The sequence below is a fragment of the Centruroides sculpturatus genome, unplaced genomic scaffold (assembly GCF_000671375.1).
Source record: "Centruroides sculpturatus isolate CEXI.00-Female unplaced genomic scaffold, Cexi_2.0 scaffold454, whole genome shotgun sequence".
Lineage (NCBI taxonomy): Eukaryota > Metazoa > Arthropoda > Arachnida > Scorpiones > Buthidae > Centruroides > Centruroides sculpturatus.
In genome coordinates, this window is record NW_019384681.1 from 297815 (window position 1) to 321878 (window position 24064).

Here is a 24064-nt window from a genome sequence, read left to right on the forward strand (position 1 = left end):
CGTTTAAATACTGGCTCCCTTTCATGGTCGAATGAGTGTTGCCAGCTAAAACACGTAAAAATAATATTAAAGTAGCCAAGACATAGCCAAATATTGTAGCGCCACATCACTAGCGGACATTTGAAATTTGCCGACTAGGACGGTCGGTTAACCGAGGGGTCGGTTGATCGGGGGGCGGATAATCGAGGTTCTACTGTAGTACATATGATGAAAACTCTTCATTTCGTCGTGAATATTTAATTCCATTCAGTTTTTTCATTTCGTGCAAATATTTGTTTTATATGATTTTTATTTATTTTATAATTAATAAAACTGTTGAATATTTTTGAAGAATCAAATAGTTCTTCATTTAGTCTCTTTGTCAAGTAGCAAGAAGTAAATCGAATCGTCGTATAGATCAGTGATGCGTGCCACAAGTGAGCTTCGTATGCTTCAGGTATGCCGCACGCATTGTTCTCTATGGAGTACAACTCCATAGAGAACAATACTCCATCTTGACACTCGGCAGGCTTTAAGCCTGCCGAGTGTCAAGATACTCCACAACCGCTTTTTGTTGTTGTTTGTTTGTATGCGGCACGTGGGCGACATGTACCATATACAAACAACGTGACACTCAGGGCGATCTGCCGGAGGAGATATTTTCTAGAAGGACTTTGTATGAGAAACTGACCTCTATTTAGATGCTACAAACGTGAAGAAAATCCGGTAAACTCCACATGTCCAGCCGGATGCTGAAGCGCGAACCACGACCAATTACCAATGTTCAGTGGTGTTAACCACTTGGCCATTGGTGAGCCCTAAAACCTCAGTACACTAGATACTGAAGTAACATATGGTAATGATATGCAAACTGGAAATATATAGTTTATTCTCATCTTTTCATTGGTCAAGTTTAGTTTGAATATTTTTAGTCGTAGATATCAGCTCAATTAGCATTGTATACTTGGCACGAGACAGAAAACAGGAAAGAAATTAAGTTATCAAAGCCCCGAACACCTCGCGGGCTGTGGGTTGATCATGGTTGATTTCGATGCTAACTTTCTCGTAATAAAAATTGCATTTCTTATCAATATTTTCTAAAACTAAAACATAACTTTTTAAGCATCAGAATATAGATGCAAATTTCCTCAATTAAGATGCCTGTTGATTTTCTTTTTTATCTGTTTCATCTCCAGATGAAAATAATGTGTTTGAAAAGGAGCTTTTTGAGTAATTTAAAGATTCTTTAATAATTTCAGAAATTAATATTTTAAAACAAGAAAAATGTGTAGAAGTTTAATGAAATCTATATTTAATCGTTTTTATTCCGTATTACTTTTTACAAGAACGAAAAGTTTAATAAAATTTTCTCGTTGTAATAATTATTGCGTTAAAGGAGTTTCGAAAACAGTTTAAATTATTTAAATTGTAATTGCATGTTTGAACTCTAAAAAAGACATTATACAGTTGTCATTAAATATGTACTGTACCATGTTACAAAAGCGAAAGGTATTTTGAAATTTTTAATTTATGTATTATATATATTTTTTGTCTATAGGTTTACGCGTTTCTGATTATTTTACTCATTTCAACAAATATGTCATGATTCAGCAGTTTATAAGGGTTTCTCCCTTTTTTTTAAATATAAAAATATCGTGCCAGACTATGCCAGATGCTGTTTATCAAAATCAATGTTCATAGGCACGCATATTCCTGGAATGTGTTGTTAAGTCTTTATTTCCTATCGTATGTGCATGTGATTGCTTTACTTTGGCTCGTTGAGAATGGTTAACATGACTTGTTTGTTTGCAGTAAAATAGAAAGAAAAGCATTAGATCAATATTTACATATCAACCTTTGCTGTAAACAATATTTCAGTATATTGAATTTATATTGATTTTTTTTTCTCATTCTTCAAGCTGCAGATGATGTTTTGAAGCAGTATGATTTTTTTTAAGTTCAAATGAATTTAACATGCAAAGTTTCAATAATATAGTAATTCATTTTTTTTGTAAAATTAAGGCAAAACAAATATATTAAAATTATCTTATTGCGTTATCATTGTTGAGAAACAATTATTCATGTGATACAAGAAAATTTTTACATGGTTATTAATCAGAATAAAGTGTTTGTCATTAATCTTTTGTAGGCAATTGTTAATTTGCAATAGAATAAAATGATAAAATAAAAAGAACTGAATTGATTTTAAAATAAAAAAACAACGATTGTTAATATTCTAAAACAGTGGTTCCCAACCTTTTTTCATTAGCGTACCCCGTGACATGTCATATCTCTAGATTGTACCCCTCATTTAAGAAATTTAGTGAGTAACCGTATTGTTAATTTTACATATTGTAACTTTAAATTAAAGAAAAAAAAACTAAAAGAAAAAATGTATAATAAAGTTGTGATTGTTGCAAGGAACATATTTTACCTAATAATTTTTTAATACTATTAGTTTGTGATACATAATATATTATTTTTTCTGCCATAATAACTAACTTTTTTCTGTACCCCTAAACAACCTATCGCGTACCCCTAGGGGTACGCGTACCACAGGTTGGGAATCGCTGTTCTAAAAAATATTTTTACGAATTTAGAAATTAATTAAAAGAATTTTTATTTTTTAATAAATGGGAACTTATCATCGTAAAGAAAATGTAAAAAAACTTATATAAGATGCTTAATGATTTATTGGGCTGCAATTTTAAAATTGCAACTCAATAAATCATTAAACATCCACTGGCTCCATCTGTTGTGTATCTTTCCTTAATCTTGAGAACGGAGTTAGATGAAAGTCAAGAGCAGAAATTGAAAGCTCAGGAGCCGGAGGTCCGAAGTTTGATAACTATATACGAACATCCGGTTTTGACCGGAAGTCACGTTATTTCAGTTCAAAAATCTTCTCCAGAACAGAGTCACTGGCATGATTGATGACTGGCATGATTTTCTTGTTAACGGGAAAAGTATGATATACAGGAGCAAGCCACTAAAATCAAGGGCATTTTTCATCGAGATCTAAAAATTTGCAGCCCTGCATTGTTACGAAGTCACTAAATAATCGCTCGTATTTATTGATATATAATATTACACTGAATAATACAAATAAAAATAATAACAAGAACTGAAAAATTTAAACTGGTTTTTTAAATAACAGGCGTTTCAAAAAGTAATGATACTGTTGCATTTTATCCTAGTTGCTAGGTTAAAATGAAACAGTATCATTGTTTTCAAACACCTGTTATTTAAAAAAACAATTTGCATGTTTTCACCGGAATCAACTTTGCATGAATTGCATATGAAATTTTTTCTCCTTTGTGAGGCTTGCGCATTTATTACGTGTCCACGAGAACATTTCTTACATTTAAGCCAATTTTTCTCCAGGTTTAGAACGACTATATTTCGTCCCGTGATTTTCAACTATAATCTAAATCACCTAAAAGTCACAATTACTCGGTATCATTACATAAAATATTAGCTTCAGGAAAACTTGAACATTTGTTAAACAGCTGATCTCATTTTATCTTCAATAAATAATAATAATATAATATAACCTGTAAAGATGGAGGGACGGTTTTTTTGCTATTTATAAAGATTATTGCTTATAGTTGAAAGCATTGAGTTTCAATTACTTTTGAATTAAGTCTGTGATGATAAAAACTTTTATAACATACGTACACAATATTATATTGAAGAGAAGAATTTTCTTTTTCTTTCGACAAAAACTTCGTGATATCAGAACTTTGCAATAATCGCTGCAGCTAGCTTCTGAGCAGTAAGCAGTGGTAAATTCAAATGTATTTTGTTAGTATTTTTCAAATATAACCAGTGCACCGTTTTACTCCACTATGACATTTTAGGCCAGGCATTTATTTTAATTTTCTGTTTTTTTTCCTATCATATCACTGGTTACTAAATAGTTTGCATGTATATTATTTAGCGCGAACTTTCATATTCTACAGTTTTTTTTTACGAAAAATGGTTAATATAGTTTGTTCAAAATTTTAAACTATTAAATTATTTTCAGTAATATTTGATGCAAATAATTGTTTGTTTATCGACGCTGTTAATATAGTCTATCGAAAAAAATGTTCCAACTATTAAAGAAAAGAATAACTTAATTCTGATGTGTCATCTGCCTTCCGTAGTCGCCATTTCATCGCAAAATGACAAGAAATTATTTAAAAATATTTTCTTGTCCTGCCCAAGAAATAATTAATATTTTCAAAGAACATTTCTGTATAAAAACGAAGTTTCATAAAGTTTCTTTTAGCCAAGACATAAATATAAACTTTGAAAAAATTTTACAAATAAAATTTTCATTGGACGAACTGTAAAAGTTTGTCTAATGAAAATTTCAGTTAAAAAGATGAAAAAAATTAAATTCCTTAAATATTATAATACAGTGGTACCTCAGGATACGAAATTAATCCGTTCCGAAACAGATCGTATCATGAAAATGTCGTAAGGTGAATCATTTTTCCCCATACGATTACATGTAAAACCAAATAATTCGTTCCAACACGAAAAACACACTCAAATTAAAGCTAAGTAGTACATTAAAAAAATAACTATAGTAAGGAAAACACTGAAAAATGGGTTTTGTAGTTGTAAATGTATAAATAACCATAATAGAATAATAATTGATTAAAAAAAATGTAGTTTTATTTGCACTTTACTTTTGAGGATAGACGACGGTGGTGGTGTAAACTGGTGGTGGAGGAGAGGGAGAAGGGAAATGATACTAAAACTTAACTTACATAACATAATGTAACAATAACTTAAAAATAACTTAGAAAAGATAAAAAAATTAGTGTTGTTTTATATTTTTTTGTTTTAATTTTTATTCACTGCTTTTTGCTTTTTCCCTTCGCTTCCACCAGCACTTTCACTGGATAGAAGTCGCTTGGTAAAATATCTATCCAAAGAGGTTTGGCTTTGCCTACTTTTTAAAATATTTCTAAAATGACTTAGGCAAGTGTCGTTACTCCGAGCAGCAATACAGCTAGTGTGAACCTTTTCGGGATATTTCTTTTTAATAAAATCAGTCACTTTCTGATAATACCTCAAGATTTCCTTTATCGAGCAAGATCCTTCCACTGTGAAGCAAACACGTGGACTGAGACCGATGAACAGAAGTGAATAAAAAATGGCGCTGCGAACTAATGTAACGTCGTATGGTGAATTTTTGTTCGTATCGTGGAGCAAAAATATGTTCGAATTTCGTGTCGTATCCTGAAAATTTCGTATGCTGGGGCGTTCGTATCCTGAGGTACCACTGCATATAAAAATGTTCTTTCTATTGTTTAACATATAATCAGTTTTATCAATAGAAATAAAGTATGAAAAACTAAAAACTGGAATGTTTGTATTAATTTAAAATGTTCTTAGTTTATTTTTAAATTAAGTGATTATCTGGTACATAGTTGCTCGAAATATTTGTACAAACGTAAATGAAATTTCTCCATATTTTTTACTTTCACATACTAAATGTCTCAAATATTAAAATAAATAAATGTATTTCATTTTTGGCTCTTCGCCTTGTGGGAACTAAGGTCTTTTTTTCACGCCCATAGTGGGTTTGGCCAGAACTACAGTGAGGTCGGGCGGATGGTGAGGGTCGGGGCCCGACATATCCGGAACTGACCGCCTATAAAAACTTCCTTGGCCCGGATTCACAGATCGGACATCTCGTAAAATACCACATTGTATCTGTCTAACATCTTAAAGTTACAGGAAACTAACGATATTTATTTTTCGTATTCACAAAACGCATCTTAGCATATACGACAAAACAGAAGAAATTGGTAACTAGAATACGTCTTACGTCATCACCAGCGACCGCTTCCATTTTATTAGAGCCAATAGGAAGGCGTTTCTTAGTGACGTAATTTCAAAATTTTCTCGCTTTGTGTTTACAATGTGTGAAGACAGATTTTATTTCGTTAGAGTTAAATTGGATAGGAATTACTTTTTGGTAAATTATTTATATGTATAATTGATAGAAGAAAGTTTTAGATATTATCTAAAACTGTAACTGACCTATGCGTGCAACGAAAATTTTACAAAATTGAAAATGGTAGTTAGAGGAAAAGATGGTATTATGGAACCACCCCATTCGAACTGATAATAAAGGCGAACTGTAGCGGATTGTGGCTGAACTGAACTAGGCAGACATCCGTTTTACTTCAGTTAAACGGTTGTCCCTATTTAATCAGCAAATTTGTTTTTTCAAAATTCGTAAGTTTTGATTGCTAAGTGAATTTAATTATTTTTAAAATATAAATCGTGTAGTTGTAGGTTCACTGGTGCATGTATTCCGTTCCAGAGACTTAGGGGTACATATTAATCTGTGTGATGTTCACGTTTTTTAAAATTTGATTTTGACAGACTTAAGTTAATTCGAAATGGCGATACGTGAAATACGGACCCCATTGGTGCTTTTAATATGAAATCCGTCTAACTTTTGTAAAAGTATGTGGTAGATGAATGAAAAAATAGAAGGAAAAAGTAAAAATAGTTACCTAACACTATAGGAGCATTATATTTGTAATTTTTGTAAATGATTAGCTTCTTTGTACATTTCTTTATTATTATTATTAAATCATTTTTGCGTTAAAATACATTGGAGTAAATAATTTTGTAATTATTTAACATTTTTTGTACTTTTCTATTTGTTTTTGGCTACATTAAAGCATTTTTTGAAAATATACAGTAAGGTTCCATATTACCACCCGATTTTCTCTAANTAAAATACATTGGAGTAAATAATTTTGTAATTATTTAACATTTTTTGTACTTTTCTATTTGTTTTTGGCTACATTAAAGCATTTTTTGAAAATATACAGTAAGGTTCCATATTACCACCCGATTTTCTCTAAGCCTACTTTCTGACTTTTTGTACAAAAGCCTTCAAAAACCATAATTATAGTTACACTAGCGAAAAATCCAATTAGGAACATTTAGTTTAATAGTCACCAGTACTTTTCGCACAAAAAATGTGGGTGTAGTTAAGATACCTTGTTTACAATTCACTAAAATGTAATTGGGGTTCCATAATACCACCTTCTCTTCTATTAATAGAAATATTGAAGTTCGAAAGAAATTGACAAACTAAAGGTTTTCTGGTTAAAAAAAGATAAATTGTAACAAATGAGATTTTTCTCGTACTACATTCTAACAGTTTTAATTTCACTGTTTTTTTTTTTGCATTGGATATCGTGTTAGAAGTTCGGAATCTAAAATATTTAAGAGACAATCGGGAATAACAATCGACTCGATTTTTTATTGATATACTCAAATATTACCTACTTTTCTCGTTACATAGGCTTACGAGAGCTATTAGATATTGTAGTATTTACGAGACGTTTTTCAACAATGCAACTTATGATTTGCTTTGTAAATCTGGGTCCTGGTGCGTTAATTGTCCTGATTCGATCCCATGTCTCCCAAAGAGACAGATTTACGCCTTAACCGCCTCAGCCATCCGTCTGACATATATTTGCCAAATACTATAGTATTTGATTTATATTTACAAAGGTTATATTTGCGTAAGAGTTTATCACCCCAAGTGCCACATTGAAAATTCTTTAAATTGTCTACAGTAATGTGTTATATTGGGCACTTGGTGTGATAAACCCTTACGTAATATAATCTCTTTATAAATGTAAATCAAATAGTATAATATAATAGAAGGGGTAGAAGTACAAAATAATATTAATCTTTGCTGCTGTTATTTTTTGTCCGAGCAACGCCGGTCTCATGTGCTAGTAACTTATATATTTAAAATCACAAGAAACATATAAGAATCAAACAACCTTTTAATATTAAAATGATTATTAGTATTGAAATGGGATCACGCTATGTTTACACGAATGCATTTGTATAAAAAATTGAATTAATTCGTGATTTTTGATGATTTAAATTTTTTTCTTCTTTGTAATATTTATTACTGTATTTTAAAACAGCAAAAGTATAGTAATGACGTGATTCTAACTTTCCTGAATCAATAACAAAGAATTATGGCGATCAATACTCAATACTTCAAAGTATAGGCAGTACCCGACTTTGGACGTAATACGTTTCTAAAATTTGTATGAAAGTCGAATGTCCGAAAATCGAACAATAGAATTACATATTAAGAAATAAGTTCTGTTCTCAGAAAACATAAGAAAAATGTATTAAAATTTCTTATTAACATAAAGTTTTACTTTTTTGTAGAGAATGTCATAATGCATAAAACATTGACATTCTCGTTGATATTAACATAAAACGTTGAAACTATAACATTTATCATCTGTTTTATGTTTAATTTTCACAAATGATTTGCTGTTACCGAAACAAAAACAAAAAAGTGAACCACACGATAGCTCGAAATTTTTGTTTGTTGGCTAAAAAAAATATGCAAAGTTTGAATTTTGGTGCACAAAATCTCGGGGTATTTAAAATGTATACGAAAGTGAAAGTTGTCTGCAATTCGAATGTCCGAAAATCAAAGATAGCCTGTATTACAAAATTGTTTGTTTCAACCGTAAGACATGATTGTATAGACGTAATTATTTTCTTTTCGTCGAATTTAAGCTTGGTCAATAATTTAAAATAATATGCTAGAAAAGCTACACTTTGATTTGATTACCACATGATTATGTGCAAATATAATTTTAAATCAAATTCGTTTCAATTATTATTATTCATTTATTTAAAATCAATGTCTAAATGAGGGTATTACATATGTTAGTAATTCAGCTATTTAAATAAAGATTTATTATTTTATAAATTTTTCGTTAGGAATATATATAATCTAATAACGCTTCATATCAACGCTTGCCTTGTCAGACATTTTAGTTTAAAAATTCTTCGGTATGCCTGGTAAAATACATATTTTTTGTTTTTTTTTTTTACTTTCCCGTCTTTATTAGGGAGACCGGGGCAAGTTCGGCATGTTAAGATTTACTTAAATTTTGTGTAATAAATACTGCTGTAAACTGAAAAAAAGCTTTGTTTATTGTCTACTAGAATGTTTCCTTACTATAGAACTGGTTAAAATCAGTTTGGAAATAAAAATAATTAAAATAATTATAACTTTACAAAAAGAGAGAAATTGCCAGAGGGAGGGAAAATAACAGAGGGAAAATATGGCGATCGGTCAAAAAATGACCCACTCAAGATTTTTACATTTTTGGACTCTGGATCTTGGAACGTCAAGAAATGCAAAAATTGAGGGTTTTTTTCCCTCTATGTATGGATGTTTTTGTTTGTTTGTTTGTGGAGGGGACACGATTTTGTTCATCCACTTTGTAGCTTGATAACTCCTGTGCTTTTTGTCGAAAATTTCTGAAATTTTGCAGGGACATTTGTATATTAGGGGATTGATGCTATTAAATTTTGATGATTAGAGGTCGACAGAGTGGGGAGATAGAGGGGATCGTGTGTCATATTTCGAGTAAAATTGAACTTAATGACGATTTTACTTGTTATTATTGATAACATTTATAATTTTTTTTGTAAAACTCATTCCTACCCTCAAAATTAAGCTTCTCGTGATTTTGTAATAATTAATAATATAACAAGTTTTTAAAATAAAATATCATAATAGAATAGCCACACTCAATTTTAAATGTTGTTGTCGGAAAAGTGACGCAACTGGTGTCCGGATTTTTCATTAACACATTTTTATGATTATGTAAAGAAAATGATTTTTTTTTTAGGTTTTTAATTGTCCTTATTAGTTTTGACAAGACGTCCTTGCCATATTAGTTTTACAACTATTTACCATACACTGTTCATAAAATACAGGGTTCATACTTCTGTTTTAGATCTTCCATGTGCTCCTTAAATTTATTAATTAGTTGCTATTTTGTTTCTTCTATATATACTTTAGGTGTAGTTTGTCATTTACAGTATTCCTTGTACAGGCATTTGATCTTTTCATTTTTCTTCGCTATTTTTTTTTTCTTTCTAATTTTAATATTAATTCTTTCAATTAATTTAATAATTAAATGGAGCCAAATTTATGTTATACAATATTTACATAAACATTTATTTATATTTTTGTGTAATCCTTTTATATACGGATATTTAACATAAAATTTTCCTTTTTAGAAATTAATATAAATAATAATAATATTTTTCCAAGTATTTATTATCCTGATTTGGATAATTGTTTAACATTATTCTTTTTCTTTTCGATTCAATATTTTTTTTTTCTTCTTCTTTTTTTGACATTTTGGTTTGTAGTTCTATTTTTATTCCATATAAAAAATATTCTTTTTGATGTGAAATGATAAACATGATTCATAATCTGTAACCTTATCCATATTATACGGTTATTTATAACTTGAGAATTTAAACCTGTTATATCTTTGTACTGTACATACGTATCTAAATAGCTTAACTTATTCTTATTTTCTGTTTCAATCTCAAATTTTAATTTGTTACAATAACTATTTATAATGTTTTCGAGAGTATTAACATCAATAATAATATTTTCTTACATTATGCCATGTACATAAAAGGTAGTATTTTCTATGCAAGGTATCTCCTTGATTTTTAATCTATATCATCACTAGTTCAGCTAACTTTGGTCTAATTACAGTTTCCATACTAAAATTTTTTGTTTTGTTTAAAATAATGATAATTTATTCCGAAATAATTACTATTAGCCTATAAGCAAAGTCAACTAAACCTATTAGCCAATTACACAATTATAATTCAACAAATAATTTTTAGACAAAATAATCATATTTTTATTGAAATAAAAATTAACTTAATGAAAAATTAATTTCGTAAAATGAATTATTGAAAAATAATTTTAATGTATGTTATTAGATGTCTCTTGATATATTTGGAGTAGAATAGAGTTTCGATTATTCAAAGTAATGGGGACAGAGAGTTCGCAGATGATAAAAAATTTGGATAATACAAATATTTGGTAACTTTTAAAATAAGCTGAATTTGGATGCACTGACGCGTTTGATATATAGGCGATCCGTTTGGGATGTCATAAAATTAAAGTGTAGAAAATACATGTATCCCTCGTATAACAGTTACGTTCAGAAAAACTGCAGTTTTATGCGAATCCGTGTTATATGAAACAAAAGGACTAATACCAAACATAGGATTAGGTTCCAAAAGCTAATGACGGAAAAAAATAGTATACTTTTGCTAAGAGAAATATGTTTATTAAAGCAACCAATAATTTATTCCAATCAATGATTAACTAAAAGTCACAATTAAAACTACTGTCTTACGCGTTAATATTAATTTCAGTTAAACGGGCGTTTTCTTTTTAAAAGTATCGTCGTCATCTCATCTTTTTTGTTGATCTTGATCAGAAGTATCAGCAACACTTTCATATTTTTTTATTTTTATCATAAAAAATTTTTATGGATGACGAAATAAGAATATGTTATTAATCGAAAATTTGATCTAGAGGGCCCTCGTTTGTTCAGTCGAGTACCGAGTGAATTTTCTTCAGAATTTGTGTTGGAATACTGAATCGTTCGAGTTAGAAACAGTTCGAGTACCGAGATATCGTTGTATTTCGAACGTTATTTTTATTAATGATTACTTACCTACGGTTAAAAAAGTTTAATAACGCTTACCTAAAAATGTTTAAATAAACTATTAAATACGAAGATTAATCTATAAAACCAGAACAGTGACAGTCTTAAAGGCTAATATGTGAAAGCAACGTCAACAATATCTGGTTGATGGTGCGGTTTTTTTCTATTTTGTCCTAACTTTTCTATCAGTTTTCATTGAAGTAAACCTGACGAAAGGAACAAAACAAATTGAAAATTTCAATATTGCAAAATCCATGGGCAAATTTGAATGCTTGCATGAAATAAATAAATAAATAAATATATATACATACATATATATATATACATATATCTGAAATAACGGAGTTTGCACTTAAAAATTGAAATTTTGTACAGAAATTTATGATTTTCCGAATTATCGAACCGTATTAGAGCGAAACCGGAAACTGTGTTTTACGGGGACAGCCTCAATTTTCCAACCGTGTTAGAGCGAAAACGTGTCATATGAAGGATACCTGTAAATTAATGCATTTAGAGGTTAATAAATAGTGAAGTAGTGAAGATTATGTTGCATAGAGGGTCGGAAAACTGGTAGTAAAAGGAAGGAGGAAGAGAGAAAGACCAAGGCTGCGTTGGAAAGATAAGGTGGAGGAAGACTTGAATCAGAGGAGACTTAAGAGAGAAGACGCCCTTGATAGGAAGAAATGGAGGATATGTATTACAGAAGGAAACGCCGACTCCATGTAAACACGAGAAAAAGCGAAGATAAAGAAGAGGAGGTTTAATAAATGTTACATAATTTATGTGTTGTAAGGTTGTCGGTTTGTTTTTAGTGTCATTCTTAACACTCAACATGATCGCCATGAAGGATGGTGCACTGTTCATATCGGGCAGACACGTAAAATCACTTTGCTGCAAGGTTTGCAGTCGCTGCATGTTATATGGAACCATTTTTAAGTACTGATTCACAGTCTCTAACATGTGCTGCGCGGAATATCTTGTTCGACTGACAAATAGCACAGTGACTTTATTGAGCTCTGAATTATGGCCAGCTGAACGTTCTCCTTATTCCTCTATCAAACATTTTTCCTTAGGTGTGATTCATAGTCAGACCGACTTGCAGGATTCTCTGGTATCATTTCATAATGTCCTGATGTAACGGAGTATAGTGATACTCGTAAACTCGCTGGAAATCTCTTTGCATACGAATAACACTCCTATTTCGGATACCTTACCTTTCCATACCATACTATACACCAGTGTTTCTTAACCATAAGAAGTTTGCCGGGAGGCCGTCAAATTATGCAAAATTTCCTTCAGAATATAATAAAAAGACAAGTAAAACGGCAAACCGTATTTGGGACAAGACTATGTCTCGGAGACTCACTATTAAGCAGAATCACTTTGACGCTCAAGGCGAGTCTCGTTCTCATTCTCCAATCTTCTTTGGTATCGCTGCTTTTGTGCGCGATCGTTCAAACTTTGCCGACCACGTGCATTTTCGATGAAATTAAGAACCACTGCTATACACGCGTCTTCTATTGTGATGTGACTGCCATTTTGCGTTCCCATGCATATGCNATATATTGTAATGTTAATTTAAATTTATTGTAATGTTTCTCTCCTGATAATGCCTCAGCGGGGTCAGGAAATATGTAAATACTACATGTTAAAAATAAATGAATGAATGAATGAATGAATGCCATTTTGCGTTCCCATGCATATGCGCCAGCACGCGGCAGACTACCGAAATGAGCATGCACTACCTCGAAACCGATAATATTTTAACACATGTTAGTAACCTCTAATTGTATTACTTTATGTTCTACACATTTTTAATTTTATGACATCTGAATGGATTACCCTGTAGATTACTCTATTATTAGATTTAATCTACGTATTGAATGTAATTACTTCAAATTAGATGATTAAACATTTTTAATTTTATTTACAACTGTATTCAACTTATTAAAGGAAATATAAGATTGAAAAAGGTTTAAGTTTAAGAAGTGTAATCATAATCTTTTCTAAAATTCGTATTGTGGTGAGAAGTCACCGTAGTAAATTCTTTTTAAATTGTATTGGTTTTTGGAGTATCACTGCCTGGTCACTATTCCGTGTTTTCATGTCTTTGTTGACAAAGTACTCTTCTACAATTTTCCTCGGTTAATAGGAACTCTGCCACACTTGAAAGGATAAAGAAAATACTTGCTTCAAATTTGTTACATATAGAGATCCGATAAAACAAAACAAACAAAAAAAAAAAAAATAGATTGTGCTACTTTTTACATTATCTTTGTTACGTAGACGTGTCAAAAGTCTTTCTGAAATACATTATCTAGGGAAACGCAAGCTTAGACATGGATGTATTTACAAATTCTAAAAGACAAAGAAAAATGTCGAATCTAAAGATTTATTAACTTATTAATGAAAATTTGTTTTCCTTTTAATTTATTTTTCAGATATAATTATTTAATCATTGAAAGTATGGAAGAAATTCAAATTAACGGAACAAGCCTAATTATGAATAAATTATAGCTCTTATTTCAAAGTGATAAACGAAAAGTATCATGGATGCATAATGTGTCATATTTTTAACTCTTCTTTATTAGAATGATAAATTGTTTTGTGTCATATTATGTAAAAGATTGTAAATAAAAATATAGCTGTTTATTAAATTTCAACTTTTGATTGTTTATTTTAGATGTGTTGTCAAACATAATCCGCAAGTACTTTGCTTAAACGCTTGAAAATTTCACATAAATTGTTTATCACTGAAGAAAAATACTGCCATTTTTATTTAGTTTTTGTTTACGAATCAATTAGAAATCAATTGTTTTATACTTAATTATATTCGCTGAACAATTATAGTTTAAATTTTCGAATTTATCTATTTAATAACAGTGATGTTTGATATCTTAGATCAAAGTCATTGTTGTCATTAGATTCAGCACCGTTGATTTAATATATATAGAAATGAGCCATAAAGTGTAAGAAAGAGTTGGTGTGGGAAATAGTAATAGAAAGTTACGTTATCAGTTCTTCCGTGACATAAAAACGTATTATTAGGTGTGGATGAAAAGTATTTACACAAATGTTTACACAATATTTACACAAATGGCACCACCAAAATTTTAAATGTTGCCAGGAAAGTTGAGCAACTCGCTATTGGTTTATTTTTAATTGAAATCATACTTAAAACATAAAAAATATTTTTTATTTATCAAACATAAGATACTACTATCGTTATGAATTCATTTAATACTGAAAATATTGAAAAAACACGATAATTTCGTAACAGAATAACTTAATTATGGAAATTAATGTAAAATTAATTTAAATGGTGACAATCTTAAATGTCTAGAAATATGTCTTATAGTTTGTTTAAATTCTTAAAAAATAAATACTAACGAATCTTAAAAGTATATCAAATGAACTGTTATTTATTGTAACATCTTCACAATGCCGGGCTGCAATTTTTCGTCACAATGCTCTCAATTTTAGTAGTGTTTTGCATCCTGTACATCATACTTTTCCTGTTAACAATTGGATCATGCTGGTCATTTATTTAATTCTATTTTGGAGACAATTTCTGAATTGAAATAACGTGACTTCCGTTTCAAATTGGTAGTTCGTATATACTGTGGTTAATTGGGACCTCCTGCCTCTAAGCTTTCTATATCTGGTCTCGACTTTTATCCATCTAACTCTGTTCTCGAGATTAAGGAAGGACGGACGTCAGTCAGTAGGAATTTATGTCTCCAATTTTTGAAAATTGTAGACCAATTAAATAACTACAAATATAAATGAAACAGAATATACTTAACTTATATTTTGACGTCTTCTAAGGAAATTGTAACTAAAAGAAAAGAAAAGCATATTTAAAAATTTTTGTCACTACGAGTTTTAATATAACATTATTCCAAAGTCAAAATATTTCGTTAGTTTATTATTAATTATTTTAATGTACAGTTTAAATAACCTAAATTTGAATAACATTTTTAATTATCACAAATCACAATTTTTTTAAACGACGTATTTATTTTCGAATTTGTAAAATGTAAATTAATTTAATTATTTTTCATTTATAGTAATTTAATTTTAAAATACATTTAAAAGATTTTAGAAAACATTTTATTTAATGAATAAAATTAAATAAATGACAAATATTTCTTATTTTCACGTTAATATAATGCTCTTTTAATAAGAAAACTTTAAGACTTAAATTCGGTTTTTGAATTATTATTATTTTTTAAATTTGAATTTATTTAAAAATTACAACAAATATATGATTTTTTAAAATGTGTAATTTAGTTATCTACTTAAATTATAAAAATAATCTAACTCTCAAATTTTGTTATTTACAGGATAGGCAATTATCGAATAGTTTGACTCCCAGCCCTTTGGATACTCTACGCTTTCCATTAGAACAACAACTATTAGATATTATGCGAGGTACAGCTGAAAATCAAGATCATTACAAAGGTAAGTATAGAAATTAAAATTGCTTAATATAATTTTATATCTTCTTTATTCAAAAGTAATGGTTTTGTATTTATTTCAGTATAAATACAAACCCAAAACTTTGCATCTATGTGTTAATAAAAATATATTGCTATTCTTATTTATTAAAGAAATATAATAACTTAATAGTAATATTAAGTTATATTTCTTATATATTTCAGTATGTCATATGTTAAGAAATACATTAAATTTTAAATGTTTGTGGAATAAATTTCAAACATGATGAAAGCAAATATATTCATGATATGATATAAGTTTTATTGTTTTAAATTAGTAACCTTACAGTTCGATGCACATATCTCATATATCACCCATCAAATTTTAAATGCCAAAGTCATAAATGACTTACTCAATACATAATTTGAAAGACCATAAAAAGAAGTCTAACTTGAATCGATTAATATTAAAAAAAATACGAAGTANAATATATGATTTTTTAAAATGTGTAATTTAGTTATCTACTTAAATTATAAAAATAATCTAACTCTCAAATTTTGTTATTTACAGGATAGGCAATTATCGAATAGTTTGACTCCCAGCCCTTTGGATACTCTACGCTTTCCATTAGAACAACAACTATTAGATATTATGCGAGGTACAGCTGAAAATCAAGATCATTACAAAGGTAAGTATAGAAATTAAAATTGCTTAATATAATTTTATATCTTCTTTATTCAAAAGTAATGGTTTTGTATTTATTTCAGTATAAATACAAACCCAAAACTTTGCATCTATGTGTTAATAAAAATATATTGCTATTCTTATTTATTAAAGAAATATAATAACTTAATAGTAATATTAAGTTATATTTCTTATATATTTCAGTATGTCATATGTTAAGAAATACATTAAATTTTAAATGTTTGTGGAATAAATTTCAAACATGATGAAAGCAAATATATTCATGATATGATATAAGTTTAATGTTGCCAGGAAAGTTGAGCAACTCGCTATTGGTTTATTTTTAATTGAAATCATACTTAAAACATAAAAAAATATTTTTTATTTATCAAACATAAGATACTACTATCGTTATGAATTCATTTAATACTGAAAATATTGAAAAAACACGATAATTTCGTAACAGAATAACTTAATTATGGAAATTAATGTAAAATTAATTTAAATGGTGACAATCTTAAATGTCTAGNATTTATTAAAGAAATATAATAACTTAATAGTAATATTAAGTTATATTTCTTATATATTTCAGTATGTCATATGTTAAGAAATACATTAAATTTTAAATGTTTGTGGAATAAATTTCAAACATGATGAAAGCAAATATATTCATGATATGATATAAGTTTTATTGTTTTAAATTAGTAACCTTACAGTTCGATGCACATATCTCATATATCACCCATCAAATTTTAAATGCCAAAGTCATAAATGACTTACTCAATACATAATTTGAAAGACCATAAAAAGAAGTCTAACTTGAATCGATTAATATTAAAAAAAATACGAAGTATGATTAATGTAAATCTTTCATGTTTGAACAAAAATTTATAGATAGCGGAAAAAATAGCTTTTTCCCCTCCTATAACTTACGTGCATATTAATGAACATCGTCGTTAGCGATAAAAGTTCTCTATTTTAAGATGGAAAACGCCCAAAGAAAAGAATAGTTTAATGTAATTATGTCTTTTTCTGAGTCTTATTGATATAATTAAGTGTGAATAGAATGGAAACGCCAATGTTTAACAAGAAGGAATAGTTTTTTCATTTTAATTTTCTACTCTAATACTTTGTAATCAAAAGATACGAAATATTCTGTTTCAGTTCTGTTATTGAGACGTAAATTTCATTAATTTATGACTAGAAAAAAATTATATTCGTTTTATGATAAATAATAATTATAAAAATTTGTAATGAACATAGATATTTTCACATTATAAATAATCTGATTGATTAAAACTTTGTTTTATTTCTTAGTAATATATTTGAATGTTTTAACAGACTAGTCATTCATAAATGAGTTCTTCCATCCATGATCTTGATAGTGGTTATGACGTTTTTGTGAAAGATACAGTAGAAGAGTATAACTACTACGTATAAGCTGCAATAATGATTATTAATAACTAAATAAAATTAATAAAGTTACATAAATTATTAAAAGTATATTCACAGTCTATTAATTATACTAACAAATTATTGTTACAAAATCTGTAACGTTTTTTGTAATTTAATTTTATCCTCCTACGTAATTGTATTTTTTGTTCAATGAAATTTGAGTAGCCCTATTGAATAGTTTCAATTGGAACAAATTTATACTTCACGTAATTTAATTTTTACTCTTAAAATATTTTCAAATTAGTTATCGTCTTTGTTTAGAAATTCTTTTAACTTTAATCTCAAATGATTTAATTACTATAAGTAATAATCTGTTCCCTATATATTTGATTATGCTGTATTTATCTATACCTATAAATGAGAATGTATGTTTGTTTGTTTGTTCGCTATGCACACTTAGGCCATTCGACCAATTGCTACGAAACTCGCAGAACGTACTTTTTAGTCAATGTCGTACACACTACTATAAGATATTGATTGAATTTCTATATATCAATTAATATCTGTCAACATTAGATTGCTGGCTTTACATGTATCGCCGTCTGTTGATAAAAATAATTAAAAAAACAGTTATTAAAAAATTTATACAAAAAAAGGATGTGAACAACAAAGCAACACATCCCTGCTATGTTTTTGGAGACAGAATGTAAACAAATGTAGTAAAATTACTTGATTTAGTCGTTTAAGCTCAAATTAGCTGTTACGTTATAAAATTGATTGTTTGGATTGTTATAATAATAGTTTTCCACAATCCGTATTCCATTTTCCGAAGACTTTATATATTCTAAAAGATTTTCGGTCTCTTAGGTCTTGTTAGTAATGATATACTGTAGTTAGTCCATTTACCTTCTTACAGCTGATTATTTATTCCTAGGATACCTCTAATAACTTCAGAGGTGCCATTTCAATTTACAGTTTCCACAAAGAACCTTCACGGTCATTTACAAGCATATACCCGTGCAACGTACTATATTATTACTTTGATGAGTAGCACATATTACTCACCTGCGTGAAGTCGAAACCGTTACACTGGTAGTTCATACATCGCCAACGAGCTGGCCACGTGTAGTTTTCCAGGATTTCTTCAAGTTAGTAACACCTGAATAGGGCCAATTTTCCATAAAATTCTTCCTGGGTGTCATCCCCTTCGACAGTCGCTCACGTGTCGCGTAGCCGTAACCAAATAAACCAAACTAATTGTAATCATTTATCTATAAACTTACTATTTACGAGGACACGCTTCCACGTAGTTTATAGGCATTCTGATAATGTTCTTAAAATGGGTTTTACCACATATATTTTTGAAATTTACGTTTAATTACGCCAGGCGTAACAGTTACTGCGAGGGATACTTTATAAACCTGGGAGAAGCCGGGCGTAACAGCTAGTAATATATAATACAGTAGAGCGTCGATTATCACGCTTTTTTAAGTCAATCATCCGAAATAATTCCAGTCGGCAAATTTAAATTTTCGCCAGTGCTGTGGCGCTGCAATCTTTGACTATGTCTCGGGCTACTCAAATATTTTACGTTTTTGATACTAAATTAACTTCTGAAGTATAATTTTTATTGTTTTTATATTTTTCAATATATTTATTTTGTTCGTACAAAATAAAAAAATAATTTTTAACGATACAATAGCCTTCGTTAGGCTTAACATCGACGAAAATTCAACGCGAAGCGACACGCAACGGAGAAAAATGTCAAGATGGGATAAATTAATATATTTTTGTACATAATCGGTTATCCGAAACATCGATCTTCAGAACAACCCCATTTCCCAATTGATTTGGGAAAATCGACGCTCTACTGTATATAAAATAAGAACCTTTGCATAAAAATAAACAAGCTTATGTTCGTTTGTTTAAAATAACTATTTAAAATTTAGATTAAACCCTACTAACAAGCTTAAGAAGAACTAGATATTTGTTATAAGTAAACACTTCATTGCATTCTTTACCGAATGAGTGTGTTTTAGAAATGTTTTCAAAGATGCTATTTTTTCTCTAAATTGAACCATTACTTTAAGCTTATTTCTCTCTCTTTCTCTCTCTCTCTTTACGACCTTCTTTCTTACACCAAACTCGAGAGAGAATTTTATTTATAAGATTTGTCTGATCTTTTTTACGATACCATAATTTCATGTAAATTTCTATTATATTATTTTAAATGTATAAACGAATACGAATGTGTGATTCTATATAAATTGTTTATCTAGCCTATATTGCATATAATATAGCCTATATTTAAGTATGATAATTTAATATTTATCTACGCTTACTATATACTCTGAAGTTATTCACTAAATTCAATTTATTTGACTTGCTGGAATTTATATTCTCTCAATCTAATGATATTTCCAATATTTTTCGTGAAGTATTCTTTAAGTTATACTTATGATTTAGCAAAACAAAGGTAATCAGTTAGGCAAATAATATTATAATAACTGATATAATGGAATGAGAATATCGATATATGCAATATCTAATATAAAGTCTGTTTGGGAATGCTTTAGTTGGTTTCAGGTTTTGAAGAGTGTTAATAGTAATTTTTATAGAAAATATTTTGAAACGTATATATAACGTATTTTGAAAGAGAATATGTGGAAATTTTTTAATAATAATTGTTGTATTGCATATTTGATTACTGTAATATGAAGATTATATATGGGCCTATTATATTATTAAAATGAACAATAACGATGAAACATTATCATAATAACTATTTGTTCTCTAAAAAACGAAGAACATTGAATGATATTTATATGCAATATGAAAAGAATCCAATTATGAAAAATAAAACTATATTAAATAATAATTTTGATTTAAACTCACTTAAGTAGCTTACTAAATGAAGTAAATAGTTTAATAAATTATTAATGAGAACTACAGTTAAGAGTTATTATTAACTTTTTAGCAAGTACAGTACACGCATTTTTGAGTGTATTTTTATGTTCTGTGCTTTTTAAAGACTTAAAAAAAGTCTTCTGCATTTAATTTTCAAAATTCTTTCAAGACTAAACTAATTGAACTGAAATTTTCAGTGCTTATGGACGAGTTAACTCGTAAAATTTTACACATTAATAATAAATATCTAGTAGTATTATTGACGTTATTTATAAAGTAGTGAAATTATTCAGCAACAGTATAGAAATATAGACTCAAAACGTTCCACATACGAGTTTTTATTTAGTTCACTACTATGAAAAATTCATGTTTTTCCAAATTTCGCTTATTTGCTTTTGCTTTGATATTTTTCCTCGACAACCGTTTTGTGAGTTTTGTATTTTCCATTTATTGTTATTAATGCCCGAATAAATATTTACATATTTATTTAAGAAAACAATTACAGTAGTTACGAAATGTTTTTCTAGTGACTTTAAGAAACAAATATATCTTGTACAAACAATGTTATTTATTTGTTTTTTATTAAAATAAATAAAGGTATAATTTTTTTCAAACACGTAAACAAAAAATAGCTTATTAACAAATATTTGACAGTTGATTATTACTCTTTTAGAATAAAAATAAATATCGAAAAATGTGTGTAATTAATTAAAATTTCGATGATAAGAAATCAGGACACGAAAATTACGTTTAAACTTACTAAACAACCAGAGAATTTCTTTTATTATATTTCATTTATCGTGTTTCACAAAATTAAGTGGACTTCTCTTCCATAGGAGTGTTCAAAAAAAGTGAAATACACTCGTACATTTACATCGAAGTATAATTATAATCTCTGCTTAACCGAGTCCTTAATGAGTTTTACTTTACATATTAAAGTATTTTTCCAGTAAAAATTAAAGCTAAAAAATTTAAGATAAATTATAAATATCGTTACATTCATATTAAAAAATCATTTAATATCAAAAATATTTTCGTTTACTTTTTTTCTTCGCAAATAGTTGTAAAGATAGTCTATTAAAACAAGCAAAGTTATACTGGTATACATGAAAACAAAATTGTCGTCACTGTTAGAAATCTAAGTACATAAGTTGAATTATAGTGCTAAATATTAATAATGTAAGGACAACAAATTTATTTTTCTCGTTCTAAAAACAGAACGATAAAAACAAATTTAGATTATTTCCAGACGAAATATCTGACGGTAAAACACGATTCAATGCTGAAACATTATTAAATTAATAAATTTTGATAGAGCTTTCGATTGTAACAAAAATCATTTTTCTAAGATTGGTTGAGATCGCCGGTACGAAACACTATTAAGTTGACCTCCGCGCTATTTTGTACAAGAGAAATTTTTGTGCCAATCGATTATACTGACGGTTATTTCCAGGTAATATTTTACTCTAATAAATATTTTTAGAAATATAAATAGGTTATTTGCATTTTCATGATTATGTTATTTTTAATGCGTTATTTAGTAATAACTTGAATTAATTTTTATAATAATTTTTTACATTATCGTTATATTTTTAGTTTGGAACTTAGTAATAATGGAAGCTATTTTAAGAGAGAATATTACCATAAAAAAACTAACAATTTATTATTGAACAATGCATTTTTTTAGTTAATGATAGTTTTTAGTTTCATCATATAGGCCTATGTGAGCTATAAATATTTTCTACTACTACTACTACTACTACTACTACTACTACTACTACTACTACTACTACTACTACCACCACCACTACCACTACCTGAAAATAACGTTTTAATTAAAGATTAAAATTATGTAAAAATAAAAAGGTTTTCTAAAATTATCAAAATTATTAAAATTCTGTTTGCATGATTTTTTTCTTGAAAGTAATAAGATTTTTAAAAATTCGTTGGTTTTGAATACTTTGAGTTTGGAACCAGTGTTTAACAGAACAGGAATTTTAAAATAAAACGTTATTTTCTGTAAGTAACTAAAAATTACTATTTTTTTATTGTTATATATGCTGACGTGTTAAAATAAAAATATTTTGAATAATTTATTGAATAAACAAAATTATTTATAAATTTCATATTAAAAACAATTACAATTAGAATTTCCTAAAGATTTGTCATTCTTTAATGAAAATAACAAATTTGTTTATAATAATTTTAAAATGTGGGTTAGTATTTTGGCGTTACAAAATTTATAATTTACGTAATGTATCGATATTAATATTTTATTTTTGAATAAATATTTAGAATTTATATATAGTAGGTATATCTGTGTTTTAACTTCCTTTGATTTATTTCTCTTTATAAAATATATAATTTTATTTATTTTGACTTTTTTCATTTTAATTTTAATTTTGTTTTTTAATAAAATTTATAACATTTGTACTTTAAAAAAATGTTTAAATTTGTACAAATTAATCTTTGAAAATTAACTTTTCGTACGAATCAAATGTTTCATCGTTGAATGTGATGAAATATTTTGGAGATGACGATAGAAATATTCCGAACATACGAGTGGTCGGTCCAAAAAACATGTTAAATACATCCGTATATGACATGGTTTTGGAATGTTCCGAAATCGTACTCGATTTATATTAATAAAAGAAATGGAATTGGCGAAAGAACTTTTAAGGAAGAGAAATGGTAGGGAAAAATTAGGCGAACAAATGAATAAAATATTTGTTGTAATGATAATAATTCTGAAGAAGGAAAATTTCTATTGATCTATCTATGAACATTAATCACAAATAAGACATGATAGATATATATATATATGTTTCGAGATAAATCAAAAGATTAGACAGTTGTTAGTCGCTTCATGCTCTTTTCTTTTCTTTTTTGTAGTTTTATGGATGCTATTAAAGTTTTAGTATTAAGTCTGTTCTACTGTTGTGTGCCTTCTTTGTATACAAAAGAATAATCTGTAAAACATGTAGTAGATTAAATATAAATTTTAATTTGCCCGTATTTATTTATGGAACTTACTGTTATATATGAATCAACAGTTTTTCATAACTTCGTAACGTGGTTTTCGAATTCATTGGATT

General features: G+C 28.2%; 2 protein-coding genes across 2 annotated transcripts in view; both read left to right on the forward strand.

Annotated features, from left to right (window-relative positions):
- LOC111626966 overlaps positions 1-16097 on the forward strand; it is a 106428-nt gene extending 90331 nt beyond the window's left edge. The window contains exon 2 of the mRNA XM_023370510.1: positions 15890-16097. Within this exon, the coding sequence (XP_023226278.1) occupies positions 15890-16024 (135 nt within the window). The 3' untranslated portion in view covers positions 16025-16097. The remainder of the gene's footprint in view (positions 1-15889) is intronic.
- A 447-nt stretch (positions 16098-16544) lies between these two features.
- The window catches only part of LOC111626975 (cytoplasmic polyadenylation element-binding protein 4-like), a 134373-nt gene continuing 126853 nt past the window's right edge, over positions 16545-24064 (forward strand). The window contains exon 1 of the mRNA XM_023370518.1: positions 16545-16671. Coding sequence (XP_023226286.1) covers positions 16635-16671 — 37 coding nt within the window. The 5' untranslated portion in view covers positions 16545-16634. The remainder of the gene's footprint in view (positions 16672-24064) is intronic.